The sequence below is a fragment of the Elephas maximus genome, chromosome 24 (assembly GCF_024166365.1).
Source record: "Elephas maximus indicus isolate mEleMax1 chromosome 24, mEleMax1 primary haplotype, whole genome shotgun sequence".
NCBI lineage: Eukaryota > Metazoa > Chordata > Mammalia > Proboscidea > Elephantidae > Elephas > Elephas maximus.
Genome location: NC_064842.1, coordinates 39952976 through 39973015, shown reverse-complemented (window position 1 = coordinate 39973015; position 20040 = coordinate 39952976). Strand labels below are relative to the sequence as shown.

Genomic DNA, 20040 nt, shown 5'->3' with positions numbered 1-20040 from the left:
GGTAAACTGATATGGGATATACATGAAAGAAGATCCATGGGCTGGTTTAGTTTCTCCAGTGCTTGAAAGGGCTAATAGAAGTGGTAATTATAAGGATGATAGAATGGGTGGCTGTTGCTGAGCACCGTTGATTTCTGAAAGATAAATAATGACAGACTCAGATGATTAATAACCATTTCAAGGCAAAATATGAAAGGCAGAGGGCTTCTTTAGCAACATTTAAGGAAACCTTAATCTCTTGCAGCCAGAGTGCCAACAGAGCAGAGGATCCGTTTCAGAACCTAATCATTAAAGCAGTAGAGCTTCAGATGAGATTGCATTGTTAGCCTCAGCTGGTCTCCTATGTCAAGATCAGGACCTTAACAGTGAAGAAATGGGGCCCTGAGATTTGAGATGGGACCATTTGGGTAGACGCAGTTAAGAAACTTGACTTTGTGGGCCTTCAGAAATGTCCCTCTCCCCTTATTAGAATATAGTAGCTCTCCCCTTGCTTGAAGATTATGTAGGGACTTCAAATGAGGCATGTGCTTTACAAGACAATGCTTACCCACTTCAGGATCTACCCCCACCTCTCCTTCTGTCAACCCATCCAATAAGGAGGGTCAAATCTAAGTACAACCATTCTAGGGTTGTGCTAAACCTTCTGTGGAAGGAGAGGGAGTATACTCCCGAGAACTGCAGGATATGACTAACATGGACTTGTAGGAGTTAGTAATACATGCATGGGACGGAGTCTAAGGGACTGAATCAAGAGGGGTAGAATACAAGATTAAACAACCAGGAGTTTATTAATATGGGGGCAGTCTCCTTTTTGCATGACTTGACTCCCAAGGAGATGATGCCGACATGTTGCTAGAATGGCTTTTGGAAGCTGGAAAAAGCAAAGGCCTGCACAATGTGAAATAGAAATGCCAGAGCTGCCATGGGAGATGGTAAAGGAAGGAATCAAAAGGTTCGAAGAAGTAGGCATACAAGAGTATATATACTACATAAGCTGAAAATTTATCAGTTTACTATTGTCTTAGGCTGGGTTCTCTAGAGAAGCAAAAGCAGTAAAGTGTGTAAATATACATAGAGATTGATATCAAGGAAATGGTACACACGGTTGTAGAGGCTTGAACGTCCCAAGTCCATAGGTCAGGCTGGAGGCTTCTCCTGATTCATGTAGCCACAGGGGCTGGTGAACCCAAGGTCAGCATGTCAGAAAGCAGGGCACTTGCTCACAGGCTGCAAGGACCAAAGAATCCCAAGATCGGCAGGCAAAACCACAGGTAAGCTGCTAGCTCAAGTCCCAAGAACTGGAGGTCAGATGAACAGGAGCCAGCTGCAAGATCCAGAGCAAGCAAAAGCCCACAAGTCTTGATAGAAAGTCCACTTATATATTCGATGCAGGCATACCCCCAAGGAAACTCCCTTTCAACTGATTGGCTCTTCACAGCAGATCCCATCATGGAGGTGATCACATTATATCATATCTCATCATGGAAGTGATCACGGCATCATACAACTGCCCAACTACATCATAGTTGCCAAACCACTGAGAATCATGGCCCAGCCAAGTTGACACACAACGTTAATGATCACAGTCCACCCCTTGTCAACTTGGCACATGTACACATCTCCTTAAACCATACGTAAATCTCCAAATAGAGACAATTATAAAGTCATACTTGCACCTAACATGATACAATGAACACGCATAAAACTTAATATGAAAAAGCCCTTTTTACATCTTACATTTTATAAGTGAAGAAAATAAAAATATTTGATGTGCACATACAAGGCAGAAATACTCATAACATTACAGCCTTCATTTCTGCAACTACTCATCTGGTCATAACTGGTGTTTGGCACCCAGAGTGGAGTGCTGCTCTAACAGATACCTAAAATGTAGAAGTGATTTTGGAACTGTGAATGGATAGAGGCTGGAAGAGTTTTAAAGTGCCTAATAGTAACCTAGATTATCTTGAAGAGACTGTTGGTAGAACTATGGACATCAAAGACAATTCTGGTGAGGACGCAGAAGGAAATGAGGAGAGATGTTACACTAGAGATGGTGTAGAATTTGAAAAGCAGCGTCAGAGAAAGGCAGCAGCAGAGAAACAGCAGCCCCAGAGCCAGGAGACAAGCATGACACAGCACTGGAGCTGACCCAAGCAGAAAATGAGCTAAGTGCCTTTGCACAGGAGGGATCCTGGCAGAGTGGGGTACCTCCGTGGAGCTAGGCTTGCTGACACATGGAGCAAAGAGCTGAGTGCCTTCTGGCTGAAGTTTACTGGCTGAGTGGAGTGCCTTCAGGCACTTATTGGTGCAGCTAAAGAGCTTTGGAACACCTGCCCCAGCAGGGCAGATGTGGGCGATGAGGCCTGAGGGGCTGAGAGACCAAGGAACCAGGAATCAGAAGCTGAAGAGACAAGGAACACAGAAAGCAGAGCTACCTCAGTCTCATAGGGTAGGGCCATGACCTCTAGGGTCTCAAAGGGTGGAGTCGCTGCTCAGATGGACAAGAAGAATGGGGTTTCCCAAATTTGAGGGAGCAGAGTTGAAGTTCCACTGGGCCTCGAAGGTGGAGCTGAAGCCCAGGGCTGAGGGGCCTCCAGTCAGAGTCCCTAGAATGTGGCCAATACCTGGTCTGGAGGACAGAGCCACAATTGTTTAAATGGTCTCAGAGAACAGAGGATTACTTTCAAGCCTGAGGGCTAATGTAATGTGTTCTGCTGACTTGCTTAGTGCCTGCTGTCCCTTCTTTCCCTCCAATTTCTCCCATTTGTAATGGAAATGTCTAGCTTATGCCTGTTCCACCATTGTACTTTGGAAATAGGTAACTCGTATTCTAGATTCCACGGATGAAGAGGAAATTTTGGATTTTGGACTTGGAGTTTATTTAAGACTTTTGCTATGGTATGATGGGGGTGAATGTGTTTCACATGTGGCAAGGACATGAATACTGGGGGGCCAAAGGACAGAATGTTATGGATTCAGTTGTGTCCCCCCCCAAAAAAAAATGTGTGTCAACTTGGCTAGTCTGTGATTCCCAGTATTGTGTGATTGTCCACCATTTTGTCATCTGATATGATTTTCCTATGTGTTATAAATTCTACCTCTATGTTAATAAGGAAGGATTAGAGGTAGTTATGTTAATGAGGAAAGAGTCAATCTACAAGATTAGGTTGTGTCTTAAGTCAATCTCTTTTCAGATAAAAAAGAAAGAAGCAAGCAGAGAGACATAGGGACCTCATACCACCAAGAAATGAGAGCCAGGAGAATAGCATGTCCTTTGGACCTGGGGTCCCTGCACTGAGAAGCTCCTGGACTGGGGAAGATTGATGACAAGGACCTTTCCCTAGAACTGGCAGAGAGAGAAAGCCTTCCTCTGGAGTTGGCGCACCCTGAGTTCGGATTTCTACCTTTCTAGACTGTGAGAGACTGCATTTCTCTTTGTTAAAGCCATTCACTTATGGTATTTCTATTATAGCAGCACTAGATAACTAAGGCATCTATGTTTCAAGGTAAGGTCTAAAGGACATTCCAAATGTCAAAGCGATAAGCAATGCATGGGTGAGAGGGGCATCAGTTCAGTGATGCTGTCCACTATAGACCACAGCTGGTAGTTGTTGTTGTTGTTAGGTGCCATCGACTCAGTTCTGACTCATGGTGACCCCATGCACAACAGAACGAAACACTGCCCGGTCCTGTGCCATCCTTACAATCATTGTTATGCTTGAGCCCATTGTTACACCCACTGTGTCAATTCACCTGGTTGAGGGTCTTCCTCTTTTCCACTGACCCTGTACTTTGCCAGGCATGATGTCCTTCTCCAGAGACTGATCCCTCCTGACAGCATGTCCAAAGTATGTAAGACGCAGCCTCGCCATCCTAGCTTCTAAGGAGCATTCTGGTTGTACTTCTTCTAAGACCGATTTGTTCGTTCTTCTGGTAGTCCACGGTATAGTCAATATTCTTCACCATCACCACAATTCAAAGGCATCAATTCTTCTCCTTTTTCCTTATTCACGTGCATATGATGTGATTGAAAATACCATGGCTTGGGTCAGGTGCACCTTAGTCTTCAAGGTGACCATCTTTGCTCTTCAACACTTTAAAGAGGTCTTCGCAGAAGATTTACACAATGTAATGCATCTTTTGATTTCTTGACTGCTGCTTCCGTGGCTGTTGATTGTGGATCCAAGTAAAATGAAATCCTTGACAGCTTCAATCTCTTCTCCGTTTATCATGATGTTGCTCATTGGTCTAGTTGTGAGGATTTTTGTTTTCTTTATGTTGAGGTGCAATCCGTACTGAAAGCCGCGGTCTTTGATATTCATTAGTAAGTGCTTCAAGTCCTCTTCACTTTCAGCAAGCAAGGTTGTGTCATCTGCATAACACAGGTTATTAGTGAGTCATCCTCCAATCCTGATGCCCCGTTCTTCATATAGTCCAGCTTCTCGGATTATTTGCTCAGCATACAGATTAAATAGGTATGGTGAAAGAATACAACCCTGACGCACACCTTTCCTGACTTTAAACCAATCAGTATCCCCTTGTTCTGTCCAAACAACCACCTCTTGATCTATGTAAAGGTTCCTCATGAGCACAATTAAGTGTTCTGGAATTCCATTCTTTGCAATGTTACCCATGGTTTGTTATGATCCACACAGTCGAATGCCTTTGCATTGTTTTTGTTGTTGTTAGATGCCGCCGAGTCAGTTCTGACTCATAGCGACCTTATGCACAACAGAATGAAACACTGCCCGGTCCTGCACCATCCTCACAATCGTTGTTATGCTTGAGCTAATTGTTGCAGCCACTGTGTCAATCCACCTCGTTGAGGGTCTTCCCCTTTTTGCTGACCCTATACTCTGCCAAGCATGATGTCCTTCTCCAGGGACTCATCCCTCCTGACAACATGACCAAAGTATGTAAGATGCAGTCTCGCCATCCTTGCTTCAAAGGAGCATTCTGGCCGCACTTTGTCCAAGACAGATTTGTTCATTCTTTTGTCAGTCCATGGTATATTCAATATTCTTCGCCAACACCACAATTCAAAGGCATCGGCTCTTCTTCGGCCTTCCTTATTCATTGTCCAGCTTTCACATGCATATGATGCGATTGAAAATACCATGGCTCGGGTCAGATGCACCTTAGTCCCCAGGGTGACATCCTTGCTCTTAAACACTTTGAAGAGATCCTTTGCAGCAGATTTGCCCAATGCAATGCGTCTTTTGATTTCTTGACTGCTGCTTCCATGGCTGTTGATTGTGGAAACAAGTAAAATGAAATCCTTGACAATTTCAGTCTTTTCTCCATTTATCATGATGTTGCTCATTGGTCCAGTTGTGAGGATTTTTGTTTTCTTTATGTTGAGGTGTAATCCATACTGAAGGCTGTGATCTTTGATCTTCATTAGTAAGTGATTCAAGTCCCCCTCACTTTCAGCAAGCAAGGTTGTGTCATCTGCATAACGCAGGTTGTTAATAAGTCTTCTTCCAATCCTGATGCCCCGTTCTTCTTCATATAGTCCAGCTTCTTGGATTATTTGTTCAGCACACAGATTGAATAGGTATGGTGAAAGAATACAACCCTGATGCACACCTTTCCTGACTTCAAACCAATCAGTATCCCCTTGTTCTGTCCGAACAACTGCCTCTTGATCTATGTAAAGTTTCCTCATGAGCACAATTAAGTGTTCTGGAGTTCCCATTCTTCACAGTGTTATCCATAGTCTGTTATGATCCACATAGTCGAATGCCTTTGCATAGTCAATAAAACACAGGTAAACATCCTTCTGGTATTCTCTGCTTTCCACCAGGATCCATCTGTAATGAAGCAAAGATATCCCTGGTTCCACGTCCTCTTCTGAAACCAGCCTGAATTTCTGGAAGTTCCCTGTCGATATACTGCTACAGCCGTTTTTGAATGATCTTCAACAAAATTTTGCTTGCATGTGATATTAATGATATTGTTCTATAATTTCCACATTCGGTTGGATCACCTTTCTTGGGAATAGGCATAAATATGGATCTCTTCCAGTCAGTTGGCCAGGAAGCTGTCTTCCATATTTCTTGGCATAGACAAGTGAGCACCTCCAGCACTGCATGTGTTTGTTGAAATATCTCAATTGATATTCCATCAATTCCTGGAGCCTTGTTTTTTTGCCAATGCCTTCAGAGCAGCTTAGACTACTTCTTTAGTACCATCGGTTCCTGATCATATGCTGCCTCTTGAAATGTTTGACTATCGACTAATTCTTTTTGGTATAATGACTCTGTGTATTGCTTCCATCTTCTTTTGATGCGTCCTGCATCATTTAATATTTTCTCCATGGAATCCTTCGCTATTGCAACTCGAGGCTTGAATTTTTTCTTTAGTTCTTTCAGCTTGAGAGATGCTGAGTGTGTTCTTCCCTTTTGGTTTTCCATCTCCAGCTCTTTGCACATGTCATTATAATACTTTATTTTGTCTTCTCGAAAGCCCCTTTGAAATCTTCTGTTCAGTTCTTTTACTTCATCAATTCTTCCTCTTGCTTTAGCAGCTCGACGTTCAAGAGCAAGTTTCAGGGTCTCCTCTGACATCCATCTTGGTCTTTTTTTCTTTCCTGTCTTTTCAGTGACCTCTTGCTTTGTTCATGGGTGATGTCCTTGATGTCATTCCACAACTCGTCTGGTGTTCGGTCACTAGTGTTCAATGTGTCAAATCTATTCTTGAGATGGTCTCTAGATTCAGGTGGGATATACTCAAGGTCATATTTTGGCTCTCATGGACTTGCTCTGATTTTCTTCAGTTTCAGTCTGGACTTGCATATGAGCAGTTGATGGTCTGTTCCACAGTCAGCCCTTGGCCTTGTTCTGACTGATGATATTGAGCTTTTCCATCGTCTCTTTCCACAGATGTAGTCAATTTGATTTCCGTGTATTCCATCTGGTGAGGTCCATGTATATATATATATATATATAAACCAAACCCGTTGCCGTTGAGTCGATTCAGACTCATAGTGACCCTATGTATATAAAAAAAGTCACAGCTTATGTTGGTGAAAAAAAGTATTTGCAATAAAGAAGTTGTTTGTCTTGCAAAATTCTATCATGCGATCTTGCATTGGGCAAATCTGGTGCAAAGGACCTCTTTAAAGTGTTGAAAAACAAAGATGTCACCTGGAAGACTAAAGTGCACCTGAACCAAGCTATGGTATTTTCAACCACATTATATGCACGTGAAAGCTGGATGATGAGTAAGGAAGGCCGAAGAAAAACTGACGCCTTTGAATTGTGGTGTTGGCAAAGAATATTGAATATACCATGGACTGCTAAAAGAACGAACAAATCTGTCTTTGAATAAATACAACCAGAATGCTCCTTAGAAGCAAAGATGGTGAGACTGCATCTTACATACTTTGGACATGTAGTCAGGAGGGATCAGTTCCTGGAGAAGGACATCGTGTTTGGTAAAGTACAGGGTCAGCAGAAAAGAGGATGACGCTTAATGAGATGGATTGACACAGTGGCTGCAACAATGGGCTGAAGCATAATGATTGTGAGGATGGCACAGGACCAGGCAGTGTTTCATTCTGTGGTACATAGGATCAGTATGAGTCAGAACCAACTTGACAGCACCTATCAACAACAACAAAGCTATAGTAATCAAGACAGTGTGATGCTGGAGTAATGACAGACAAATAGATCAATCAAATATAACTCAAACTCCAGAAATAAACTCATATATTTATGGTCAGTTGATTTTTGAAACATGTGCCAAGACTATTCAATGGGGAAGGAAAAGTCTTTTCAACAAGTGGTGCTGAGACAAGTGTATATCTACATAAAAAAAATAATAATAATATAGTTGGACCTCTATATCAGCCCATATATAAAAATTAACTCCAAATGGATCAGAGGCCTAGATGTAAGAGTTTAAAACTATAAAACTCTTAGATGAAAGCAGGCATAAATCCTCATGACCTCAGATTAGGTGATGTTTTCTTAGATATGACACCAAAGCATAAGCAACAGAAGAAAAAAAATAGATAAATTGGATTTCATCAAAATTTAAAATGTGCTTCAAAGAACACTATCAAGAAAATGAAAAGACAATCCACCATATGGGAGAAAATTTTTGAAAATTATTTATCAGATAAGGAACTTCTATCAAGAATATGTAAAGAACACTTATAACTCAACAATAAAAAGATAAATAACCGGCTTTAAAAATGGACAAAGGATTTCAGTAGACTTGTCTCCAAAGATCTACGAATGTCCAATAAGCGTATGAAAACATGCTCAACTTCATTAGTCATTAGAGAAATGCAGACCTAAACCATGAGATACCACTTCACATTCACTAGGATGGCTATAATTAAAAAGTCAGATAATAACAAGTGTTGGCAAAGATGTGCAGACCTGCTGTCAGGAATGTAAAATGGCGCAGCCACTTTGGAAGACAGCCTGGTGGTTCCTCAAAATGTTAAACATAAAGTTACTATATGACCCAGCGATTCCACTTTTAAGTACATACCCAAACAAACTGAAAATATATGTCCACACAAATATGTGTACACAAATGTTCATAGCAGCATTATTCATAATAGCCAAAATGTGGAAACAACCAGAATATCCATCAGCTGAGGAATGGATAAACAAAATGTGCTATATACATACAATGACATATTACTCACCCATTAAAAAGGAATTTCTGATACATGCAACAGCATACAGGAACCTTGAAATTCTAAGTGAAAGAAACCAGACACAAAAGACTACATATTGTATGATTCCATTTATATGAAATGTCCAGAAATGGCAAATCCATAGAGAAAAAAAGCAGATTAGTGGTTTCCAGGAGCTGAGGGTAGGGGATGTGGGAGATGCCTGCTAATGAATACAGGGTTTCTTTCTGGGATCCTGTAAATATTCTGGAATTACATAGTGGTGGTAGTCGAACAACTTTGTAAATAAAAACTACTCAATTGTATACTTTAAAAGAGTGAATTTATGATATGTGAGTTGTATCTCAGTAAAATTGCTATTTTTAAAAGATAAAGGAGGAGTGTGTGGGTGGGGGGGAGCAGGAGAAAGAGAAAAGAATGACAGGCCTTGGCCCAGGACGCTTGGATGTGCAATGTCAACACTGGACTGACTCATCGTTGTGTCTATGTATATGTGCCTAGACGTGTGCTGCTCCCTCTGCTTAGAATATTCTTCCCAGCTTTCTGCCTATCTGTGTCTTATACTCTAGCATAACCAGAATCAAAACTCAGCCTCCCTCATGTCTGTGTCCAAAAACTTTATGGCAGCAATATACCCTGGTTCCCCATCAAAGAATTCAAACAGGAAATGATTGCAATCCAGTGCCTGCTAAAAGTGCTCTTAAGACGTGCTATTAGAAAGAGACAGCCTAATGGGCATGTTAAATAGCCATTCTCTTAGATACTCCAAACTCTATGACTGCAATAAGTTATATCATCAGAAACAATGTACCTGGACCACATGACTCAGCCAGCCAGAGGCATTTCAGTGATGAGTTATGTTGTAATATTATATTCTCTGCTTTTATGGAGGGTCTGTGTGAGAAATATCCATTTGAATGGCTTATCTATGTCTTCCACAAAACTGTAATTGAAGACCTTTTCCATTATATTACCCAATGACCCTTCTGTAAGGGCCCAGATGATAAATCCTTCTCTGTTTCTGGGAAGAAGTTTGCTTCTGCAGTAACATGCATTTTTTTTTTTCTCTCTTTCCTTTTTTTCCCCCAAAACAAAGGAACTGCCTAATGCAATACAGACCACCTGCACTTGTTGAGCACTTGTTATGAGCCTGGCTCCTCCCTTTATATGCTTTATCTTATTTTACCGTCACAACATCCTATGAGATGTTGTTGTTCAGTGCCATCAAGTCAGTCAAGCCCTCGGTTTATGGCAACCCCATGGACTGTTGTGATCTATAGGGTTTTCACCGGCTGATTTTCAGAAGTAGATCACCAGGCCTTTCTTCCTAGTCCATCTTAGTCTGCAAGCACCACTGGAACCTGTTCAGCATCCTAGCAACACACAAGCGTGCACTGACAGACGAGTGGTGGCTACACATGGGTTGCTTGGCCAAGAACTGAACCCAGGTATCCAGCGTGGAAGGCTGGAATTCTACCACTGAACCACCAGTGCTCCCTGTCCTGTGCTATCACCAGCACCAGTTGTCATCAAGTAGGTTCCAACTCATGGCAACCCCATGTGTGTCAGAGGAGAACTATGCTCCATCAGGTTTTCAATGACTGGTTTTTCAAAAGTAGATCACTAGGCCTTCCTTCTGAGCTGATTCTGGGTGGATTCAAACTCCCAACCTTTCAGTTAACAACTGTGTACTTTGTACCACCCAGGGACTCCATCCTAACGAAATAAACAAAAAAAAAACCAAACTCATGGCCGTTGGGTGGATTCCAACTCATAGCAACCCCATAGGACAGAGTAGAACTGCCCCATAGAGATTCCAAGGAGCGCCTGGTGTGGATTTGAACTGCTGACCTTTTGGTTAGCAGCCATAGCACTTAATCACTACACCACCAAATGTTAATGAAATAGACACCGTTATTTCCCCTCTTTTACAGGTATGCAAACTGAGGCTAAAAGAGATGAAATGACATATCCCACCTTTCACAGCATATAAACTAGGAATGAACCCCAAGGCAGCTTGACTCTAGAAAGCATACAAAGTGTAGCTTCTGCTTTCACTTAGTGTAGAGCTTCCCCCCAAGTTACGTTTTCTAAGCCGCCTGCAACCTTTTGAATTAAGAGAGCGTACATACTAAACACGTGCTTGCTTTATTCCCCACACAGCTCCTAGCTGCAAATGTCAATAAATAATTTTGATTGATTCATTCTTCCAAGTTCTGAGATCCTTGGAAGAAGGACCCCACATAAATTCTGCTGGTTGTTTTTATTAATGATGCAAGGGTGGTAACCACACAGTTTGGAGGAAAGAAGGACGGAACTGAAAAACAAAAATAAATCATTTCATTTCTTAGATGAGGTGCCTAGGGAGTACGTGGCATTCACCTGTAAATAGGGTACTCCAAACACCTTAGCAGTCTGAAGTCTGGGGCCTCAGGGTGCTTGCACGTGGCTGGTTTGCATTTAATCGTGTTGCCTGATGTATGTGTATTTCTGTAGAGTGACAGCTACTCCCTGTCCCACTTCTGAAGGATTTACTCCAATAGGCTTGGGGGAAAAGACCTTTGCTCACCCAGCATGATTCAGCTGGTCTTTGGGGCTGCTTATCTGTAAATACACATTCATAAGCAAGCTAGCTTGAACCCAACAAACTAGCTTGAAGCCCTCAGAATTTTGATTTAGTTAAGTTTCCTTTTTTTTTTTTTTTTATTTCTTTTCTCTCTCCTTTTGCTTCTCATCCCACAGGTGTATGTAGGTCAAATACCTGGCTTCTAATTCGTTGAGATATTAAAGGCCAACAGATCGCCAAGATTTTCCTAAGTGAGTTCCTCACCTCTGAACGAGATGTGATTGCATCTTTGGCTTCTTAGCCTCTGCACTCCCTGGGAGAGGCATTGGTGGTTCAGTGGTAGACCCAGGTTTGATTCCCAGCCAGTGTGCCTCATGCGCAGCCACCACCCATCTGCCAGTGGAGGCTTGCATGTTGCTAGGATGCTGACCAGGTTTCAGTGGAGCTTTCAGAATAAGATGGACTAGGAAGAAAGGCCTGGTGATCTACTTCTGAAAATCAGCCAGTGAAGGCCCTACGGATCACAGTGGGCCAGTCCACAGCGGATCATGGGGATGGCATGGGACCAGACAACATTTCCTTCAGTTGTGCATGGGGTTGCCATGAGTCAGGGGTGACCCCACAGCAGCTAACAGCACCAGCTCCCTGGGAAGCTCCTGTTCTAGTGTCCTGAGCACTGCAGGAAGATAATAGACAGACATACTTCCTAAGAGCATAGTCCTCCAAGTGTGGTCCTTGGACTAGCAGCAGCAGCATCACCTGGGGGCTTGTTAAAAATGCGGAATCTTCATCCCCGCCTAAAACTACAGCATTGGAATCTTCAGATATATCATATGCACACTGAAGTCTAGGAAAGTCTTAGAATCACTGCATCCTCGAGGGTGGAGGCATCTCATCTACCAAACAGACCTCCCTTGAGTGTCTTGCGCTGAATAACAAGGCGCTGACATGGTTCCCAGGAGTCAGAAACAAGGGCACTGACCAGACAGACTGTGTGTGCCTTTGGTGGGGCTCTGCTGCTGTTGATGGGGCACTCTGCTCTCTGAGAAAGGAAGGAGGCACACGTTGGATGGTAGGTGCTTCCCTCTAACTGAGAAGTCCAGTATCTGGAGACCTGGGGCATTGTTCCCACAGCTGTTAGAAGGTTCACAACAAATATTATTAATATCTCTTCCAGGGAGTATGTTGCTCGCTTTTGGTGCTTCAATCCTTTGTACGTCTCTACTAGAGAATTTACCACTCTGATTTGTTTATCCATCTCCCCATCCATTATATTGTGCAATTCTTCACAGTAGGGGAACATGTTCCATACAGTTTTGAACATACCAAACCAGCCTAGTGTCAGTGCTTGTATATGGAGGGAAGGAGGGGGGAGGAAGAGAGGAAGGAAGGAAGGGAGGGAGGGAGGGAGGGAGGGAGGGAGGGAGGGAGGGAGGGAGGGAGGGAGGAAGGAAGGAAGGAAGGAAGGAAGGAAGGAAGGAAGGAAGGAAGGAAGGAAGGAAGGAAGGAAGGAAGGAAGGAAGGAAGGAAGGAAGGAAGGAAGGAAGGAAGGAAGGAAGGAAGGAAGGAAGGAAGGAAGGAAGGAAGGAAGGAAGGAAGGAAATGAAACAGACTTTTAAGGAACTGAAGAATAACATGTAATTTGGAAGTTGGAAGTATGGAACAAAAAAATGCAGAGAGGTGAATGTTCAGAAAAAGTAAAGGAAGAAAATATTAGGGAGGTGAAATGAAGCAGTTGGGTTACAGGTAAGAATACAAATAAAAAATTAAGGTCACTTAAATAGTAAGTGGAAACCCTGGTAGCGTAGTGGTTAAGAGGTACAGCTGCTAACGAAAAGGTTGGCAGTCCAAATCCACCAGGCACTCGCTGGAAACTCTATAGGGCAGTTCTACCCTGTCCTATAGGGTTGCCATGAGTTGGAATTGACAGCAATGGGTTTGTTTTGGTTTCGTTTGGTTTTTGGTTTTTTGGTCAATCCACTATGCAAATCCAGGTCTTGTCTCCTATGCCATACAGCTTTTAATGCATAATAGAGCTAACAGACCTCCAGTGCCTCCATAGGAAATCCAACTCCCTCTTTCACAGGGGAGTAAATTGAGGCCCTGACAAGTGGAGTGACTTATCCACGGTTACAGAACTCGGATGAGAGCCAGGTCTGCAGGAAGAAAGGTGTGTCTTGTCCCAATCAGACCTGAAGTGCAAAATTTTCCAACCTACCCTTCCTCCTGAACATGCCTAATGCATCTTCTATAGTAAAGGAAGTCAGGCCAAGAGACTCAGGCCACCGGTTTGTGTCTCGGGTAATTCCCTCAGTCTTCATTCTCTTTGTTCCACTGCTGGAAGGAGGAAGGAGTTTTAGTGTACAGCAGCTTCTGGCCTCATTTGTCTTCTTGTCCATGGCCCTAAATCCTAAATATCAGCTATGTACTTACTATGGTGAGTGTGCAATCCTGGGTCTTTGGGTGCTGGTGGTACCCAGACCCCTTCAGCCCTCACAAGGGAGATGTTTTGCAGAAATAATCAGTTTTGTAAAGATAACTCTCTAACTGGTGGTTTATAAAAAATATGAAGAATTTGAAAGGCAGGGTGTTGCAATTAAAAAACAGTGAGTTGATAGGGTTATCAGGAAACCAGGAAGCTCATCCCTACCTCCAGCCTAGATGGATGAATATCTACCCTATGCTTAAAGCTCCTCAGCCTCAGAGGAGCAACTTCAGTCCTGTTACAGTAACTGATTATATTTGCTAGAACCAACCATAGGGAAAATTGTGAAGATACTTCCACTTCTTAGCAGCTTTGTTCTCCTTCCTGGAAAATTGTCCTCTCTTCTCCATTCCCACATTCCTAAGTCCTGAGATGAATCCCCTTCCCCCAGGACCCAGATGTCATTGATAGGCAAGGAGAGGTAGAGAAAGAACCAAATTAGACTCCTACTTGTAACTCTGCTACTAGACACAACCTTGGGCAAGCTATTTAGCCTCACAAGTCGTTTAACCTCTTTTGCCCCTTGCCAGAAACGAGTAGATTAAACTGGATGACCTCTAATGACCTTTGAACTCCCAAAATCCAATCCTCTATTTTGCCAGTGGGCTGACTTATAAGACTTATTTCTTCCTAAGGGTATTTTAATTTTCATCCAAAATGTAATGGCAGAAAAAGACCTCCCCGAAATGCCAGTGAATAGACTTACATGATGAAATTATAGGCTTCGGAGGTGTATTTTGGGGCAGGACATATCTTGTAGGCGAGATACTCCATCCATTCATAAGGCAGCCTTGCCCATCGTGACCAATGTTTTCATTTTTTGAAAGGAAGCCAGGAACTAGATCTGAATTATTTGTAATACCCAATATTTGAAGTGATCTTCATTTACGTTCTGGCTGTTGATGTGTGAGCATGCTTGCGTACCGTAGCATTATATTATCAGCAGCAGGTATTAAATACATTATTTAGCATTAGAGGTATTAGTCTAGAACATTAGGGGAGATTAGCATTTGATGTATTAGTTCTTTAGGGTTACAATTAAAACTTGCATTCAAGATTGTTATTATCCACTGTATATTAAGAATGGAATTATGACTCGGTTCATAATTCCACAATGAGTTCACCAACATTGACAACCCAGTACTAATCGGTGACAATTTTTATTTGCAACAGTGTCTGGGAATACATGGTTCACATTTTCTGATTATTATAGATCTTAAGGCTATAATTTCAACTGCAGACAGACTTTTCTTAGCATGGCATTTCTCAGCCTAGCTTTCTGAGAAACTCTATGCCGAATTCATGGTTTCAATGCTTTAAAAGCCTCTTAAGGAATCCTCTACCCCCGCTCTCCTCCTCCACTTGCTTTCTAGAAGCAAATTCCTTGGTCTGCTGGTTTGATACAAGCTCTTCAGCACCAGACACCTCATCAGTGTCCCAACACAGAGGAGTCAGGTATCCATCAGAGACAACAGATGAGTAGGACAAAGATAAACATTGTTGCTGCTGTAGTTAATACTACCTTTTAGGCCTTCTCTCAAGACATCTTGCATCTGGGTTCAGAAGAACCATGTAATACTACAATTCAGATGGAGGTGGCACAATCAACTTTGTGATTTAAAACTTCAGGAAGACAAGAAGTGGGAATCCTTGTAACTGGATGTGTATATTTCTAAAACCACAATGTACCACACCGTCCTCTTCCTAAAGGCCTCCCATGATGGAGAGCCAGGATAAAGAAATGCAGCATCTACCTAAGGAATCCATAGGTGTGCTTCCCCCTAATCTGGTCTCTGATTCAGAGGCTGATGGCTGAGTTCCCCATCCTTCTGCACAACTGGGAACTGGGTCAGGTGGGGTCATGAGCCCTTACATACTGACTCGTTTTCCATAGGGGCTATCACGTCCATTTCCTGAGGCTGCACACTGCTAACTTTAACTGTGCAAAATACAATCTCAACTGCATTCCTCCCCACTCTGAATGCTGCAGTGCAAGGCAGTTGACTGCTACCTAAAAGTGGGCCTTTAACTCCACGCACCCATTCCTGCAACATGCAGATATACACACTCAGAGTGCTAAACCCAGGCTCTAATATCTACCTAACACCTCTCAAACCCCATCACTGAGAACTGTCAAAGCCGTCCCACCATTCCCAGCCACCTTTCTACTAAAAGCACCCTCCTCTGGCACATTTCAACACTCCTGTTGATGAAGATGACATCTGCCAATTCCATCTCCCACAGGTGAGGAGCTTGGTACAAACTTCCCAAAGCAAAGCAAGGACCGAACCAGAAATAGGCAGCCAGTATCTGTGTTCCCCTCTAGATCTTCTCCTCCTTCTGCATTCCTACCCTAGATGCTTTTAGGGGAGTTGTGAAGAAAGAAATGTTCATCTACTAAAGATTCCAAGTCTCCTAGGTTGAAAGATGGTGCAATGAGTAAATATAATGCCAAATTCTTCTCTGTGCAGCAATAAACCTAGAAGGCTTTTGGGCAGAGAGGCATGACTATCCTCTCATTGTCTCCCGGTTCATTCTATACCAGCTGAGATGTACCACAGGTAGGGAATGAAATATTTAGTATTTATGTGGTGACTTTCACCTCAATAAAATGGGGGTTGTCGTGCCTATCCATTGTCCTTGGAACGTGGAAAATAGAGAAGTAGGTCTCCAAAAGATATCCTAGGAAGTGATTCTTATGGCACCTGGAGGAGGGCACTAAAGGGGAAATGATTTACTGCTCTGTGTGGCATCTGTCAAACCTGCTTGTTGGTTGGGGAAAGTGGTGGAGGAAACAAATGCCACATCTGTATTTCTCCCAGTTTCCCCAAAGGGTCATCCCAGCCCATAAGATGCAAAGGATTGGGAAATTCTCCTGGTGCCAGCAGCAGGGAAGGCAAAGAGGAGGCCTGGTAGCAGCCTTTGGTTTCAGCACAAAGGCTAGAGTTCCCCTTGTGAGCAAGAACTTTCACTCTACTCTCCTCATAGGGACCTTCTGGTTGTAGCACCTGTGCTTGACCTCATACTTAGGAAAAAAATGAAGGGAGGAGACAGATACCTCTCTGGGGGAGTGTGGCTTCATTCCTTATTCAAATACACTCTCTCTCATGTACACATACACACACACACACCCCGCAGTCAACACAGGCATGCATTCATTTGTGTATACACTAATCAACCACCCTCCCACACAGCAATATCCTCCATCCACGGACACTCACATCTCACAAACATAAACATAGCAATTAAAGAAAAAAAAAAAAAGAATTCCAGGCAACTCAGCGATCTATGTTCTTTTTGTCTTCTCTCTCAAAGGAAAAAAAAAAAAAAAAAAAGGCCTTTTTAAAAAATATATTAAACCAGGTAAATTTTTACTCAGATTTCATGTGACTGGAGCAGATTGACAAGGAAAACAATCACAAAATAAATATTTTTGTTTTTGTTTTTTTAAAAAGAACATTTCCTTATACATTGTCGCTCACTAACTTGACAGTGCTGCTTTCGTAGATAGATTGGGGGCCACTGGAAGAGGCAGCTGGACAAACCACGAGAAGAACGAACGTGGAGCAAGCCAGGGCCCTAAAACCCGGGAGGCTGAGGAAATAAGGGAGCTGGAGAGAGAGAGAGGCAAGGAAGGGCAGCAAGGCCACCTGCTTGCCCTTCTCACTCCTCTATGGGTTCATTTCTCACGTTTCCTCAGGAAGCAGGCTCTGAGGAGCAGTCCACAAACAGGAGGCGCAGAGGCGGCAGCATACAAAAAGTAAGAACCAATGTGGGGAATCACAAAACAGCGACATTGTAAGAAATCTGGTTAAAAAGAATACAAAAGTGACTCCACAGAGGGTGAGGAGGAGCTTCCACCCCTCCCGTTTTTGTCCCTTCTTGCTTTCTTGCATAACAAGTGTCACTTTTAAGAATTGTTTGTTTGTTTCATGGTTTGGCTGGTTCTTTTTCTTAATCTCTCCCTTGACTCCTCTCCTTCAACTGCACTCATTTAAGAAAGCCACGACTTTACAAATTCGAAGCTGCTGAGCTGTAGCCTCCCTGTGGGAGCGCGTGTGTGTGTGGGAGGTTGAGAGGGAGTGTGTGCATGTGCGTGTGGTGAGTGTGCGTGTGTGTGTGTGTGTGTGTGTAATGGCTGTTTCTTTCTCTCCCGCCTGCTTCAGTCCAAGCCTCAAGGTCCCATCTGCTGGGTGCTGAAAGTCTCATGGAGGCACCCTGTTGGCACTAAGGTGAAGGCTTGAATTATCTCTACACCCCAGATTTGCAGACCTCTTCCCTGCCCAACACTGGAGTGGGCCCCCCATTAGCTACAGAGTTTGCCTGTCTCGTACTCCACGGGGTTTGGCAGCTTAGAGTTAAAAGCCCTCAGGGAGGACTGGATCCTGCCCACCTCATTGTTAGCCAGCTTAAGCCGATGCCGGAGCAAGCAGGAAAAAAGATCAAGCCGGACTTTGCCGGGTGGAGAAAGCTGGTTCACCCGGTCCCTAAGCTCAACGAGCTGCAAGAGGGCAGAGTCCTGGGAACCTTGAGTATATGGGTAGTCAAGCTGGAGAATTAAGTCCCGGATAGCATCTGGGTCAAAGGGAAGGCTGTACCCAAAGACTTGCAAGGTGTTGATCTTCATGTAGCCCAGGTTCTTGGAGGGATCCGTCATCTCCAGAGGCTCGTAGTAGATTGTCTCATTGGAGCTATCATCCAGGGACTTGATGCGGCTCCGTAGGTAAACATGGACTGTCTCAAAGAAGGTCTTCCACCTGTTCCCCAAGGTGATAGTCCAGTTTTGGCACTGGGCAGCTGCATCCACGTTAGTCCTTTCCCAGTCAGGGAAGTTGCCCTCATTCACGGGCATGAACCAGCTCTCAGAGTGGCTGCCCCCAAAGGGGTTGACATAGATGGCCATGACAGGCTCCAGGGTGCTGTTCTTGGTGAGGCAGATCTGCAGAGACAAGGCCAGCATCACGTGCACCAGCCCAGGCTTGTACTTGTTGCTCTTCAGTGTGAGCAACATGCGCTTCCTCCAGGAAGGGTCAAACCAGCTTCCCAGGCGCATGTCATTGCTGATGAAGATGGAGTGCACCTCTATGCGGCTATCCCGCTTCTGCAGCAGGTACTTCAGCTCCAGGTCCTGCAGGTCTGTTTCCAATCCCAGGAAGTTCTCCAGGGACTCAGCCACCTCTGGCCGGCATAGCCCCTGGGCCAACACGTAGCCCAGGTTGCAGCTCCCACAGCGTGTGGTGTTGTCTGGAGCACAGTGGGCACATGCTGGCCCTTCACCCAGGGCACATGGGATGGGGCCCTGGCAGGAAGATTGATCATACGGGCAGGTACAGCTGTGGCTCTGTTCCAAGAAGGTGCCAGGGAAGGTGCTTTCTCCACAATAGAGGAAGGACTGGATTCGGTTCCACCAGTAGGACAAGGGCCTTGAGGAGGGGAGATAAAAACGAAGCAAGAGTAAAAGGAAGTCGTACAATGCCATCCACCCTGAGGGTAGCAGGACACTGACCAATAGGCAGGGAGGGCAATGAAGAGGATAAAAGCCCCAAGTATGTTAGTGCCTCTCTGAATGATGGAAACCCCAGTGTTCCACTTTGGACTGATTGAGTAAAGCCTGGAACTCTGTGTCTGATGGATGGCACCATAAATACCTGACATCAAACTTGTATGGAAGCAGGCAAGTTCATCAATCCCCAGCACTGCCTTACTCCCTTATTTATAAATCCTACAGAGACTCTCCAACATCTATGGAATCAAATCTAGGTTTTCAGCCTGCTGAATAAGGTCTTCCAACACCTGGCTCTCCAAGCTTTCCAACTCATGCCAACTCCATCCCCATTTCACCGTTTCTATTTCCTCTGGTTCTATCACTCTTCCACCAAGAGAAGATATTTTCTATGGCTGACTCACTCTTCAATTTAGATATCAATTTCTTAATGTAACCTCTTCAAAGAGGCCCTCCCTGGCCCTCCTTTCAAAAAAGCCACCTGACCCCTTTTCTACCACATCACCCTGTTTTTATTTAATCCACAGCAATTATCAAGAGCTAAAATCATTGTTGACTTAGTCATAGACTGCTCCCCTTTAAACACCAGGAGAGCAGGGACATTGTATCATTCATCGACATGAATATTTATTGAAAAAAAATCAGTGAACCTTTCTCCAAAATCTTTGCTGGCCTGTCCTTCCCTTCTTACCCTGTGCCTCAGTTTGAGTCGCGTCTCTGGGTTCTGGTATAGGCAGCTCCCCTTGCCTGAAAGGCTGTCCCGCCTATCATGCTCCAGGCCATTTCCATCTCTTCCCTCACAATCTGGCCATGACTTTCTTCTCCAA

At 43.8% G+C, this 20040-nt stretch overlaps 1 protein-coding gene across 2 annotated transcripts in view; it reads right to left on the bottom strand.

Moving 5' to 3' along the window:
* Window positions 1–17177: 17177 nt before the first annotated feature.
* Window positions 17178–20040, bottom strand: part of BRINP2 (BMP/retinoic acid inducible neural specific 2) — a 137849-nt gene continuing 134986 nt past the window's right edge. For both annotated transcript variants that reach the window (XM_049868518.1, XM_049868517.1), the window contains exon 8: window positions 17178–19133. In XM_049868518.1, the coding sequence (XP_049724475.1) occupies window positions 18017–19133 (1117 nt within the window). In that variant the 3' untranslated portion in view covers window positions 17178–18016. The remainder of the gene's footprint in view (window positions 19134–20040) is intronic.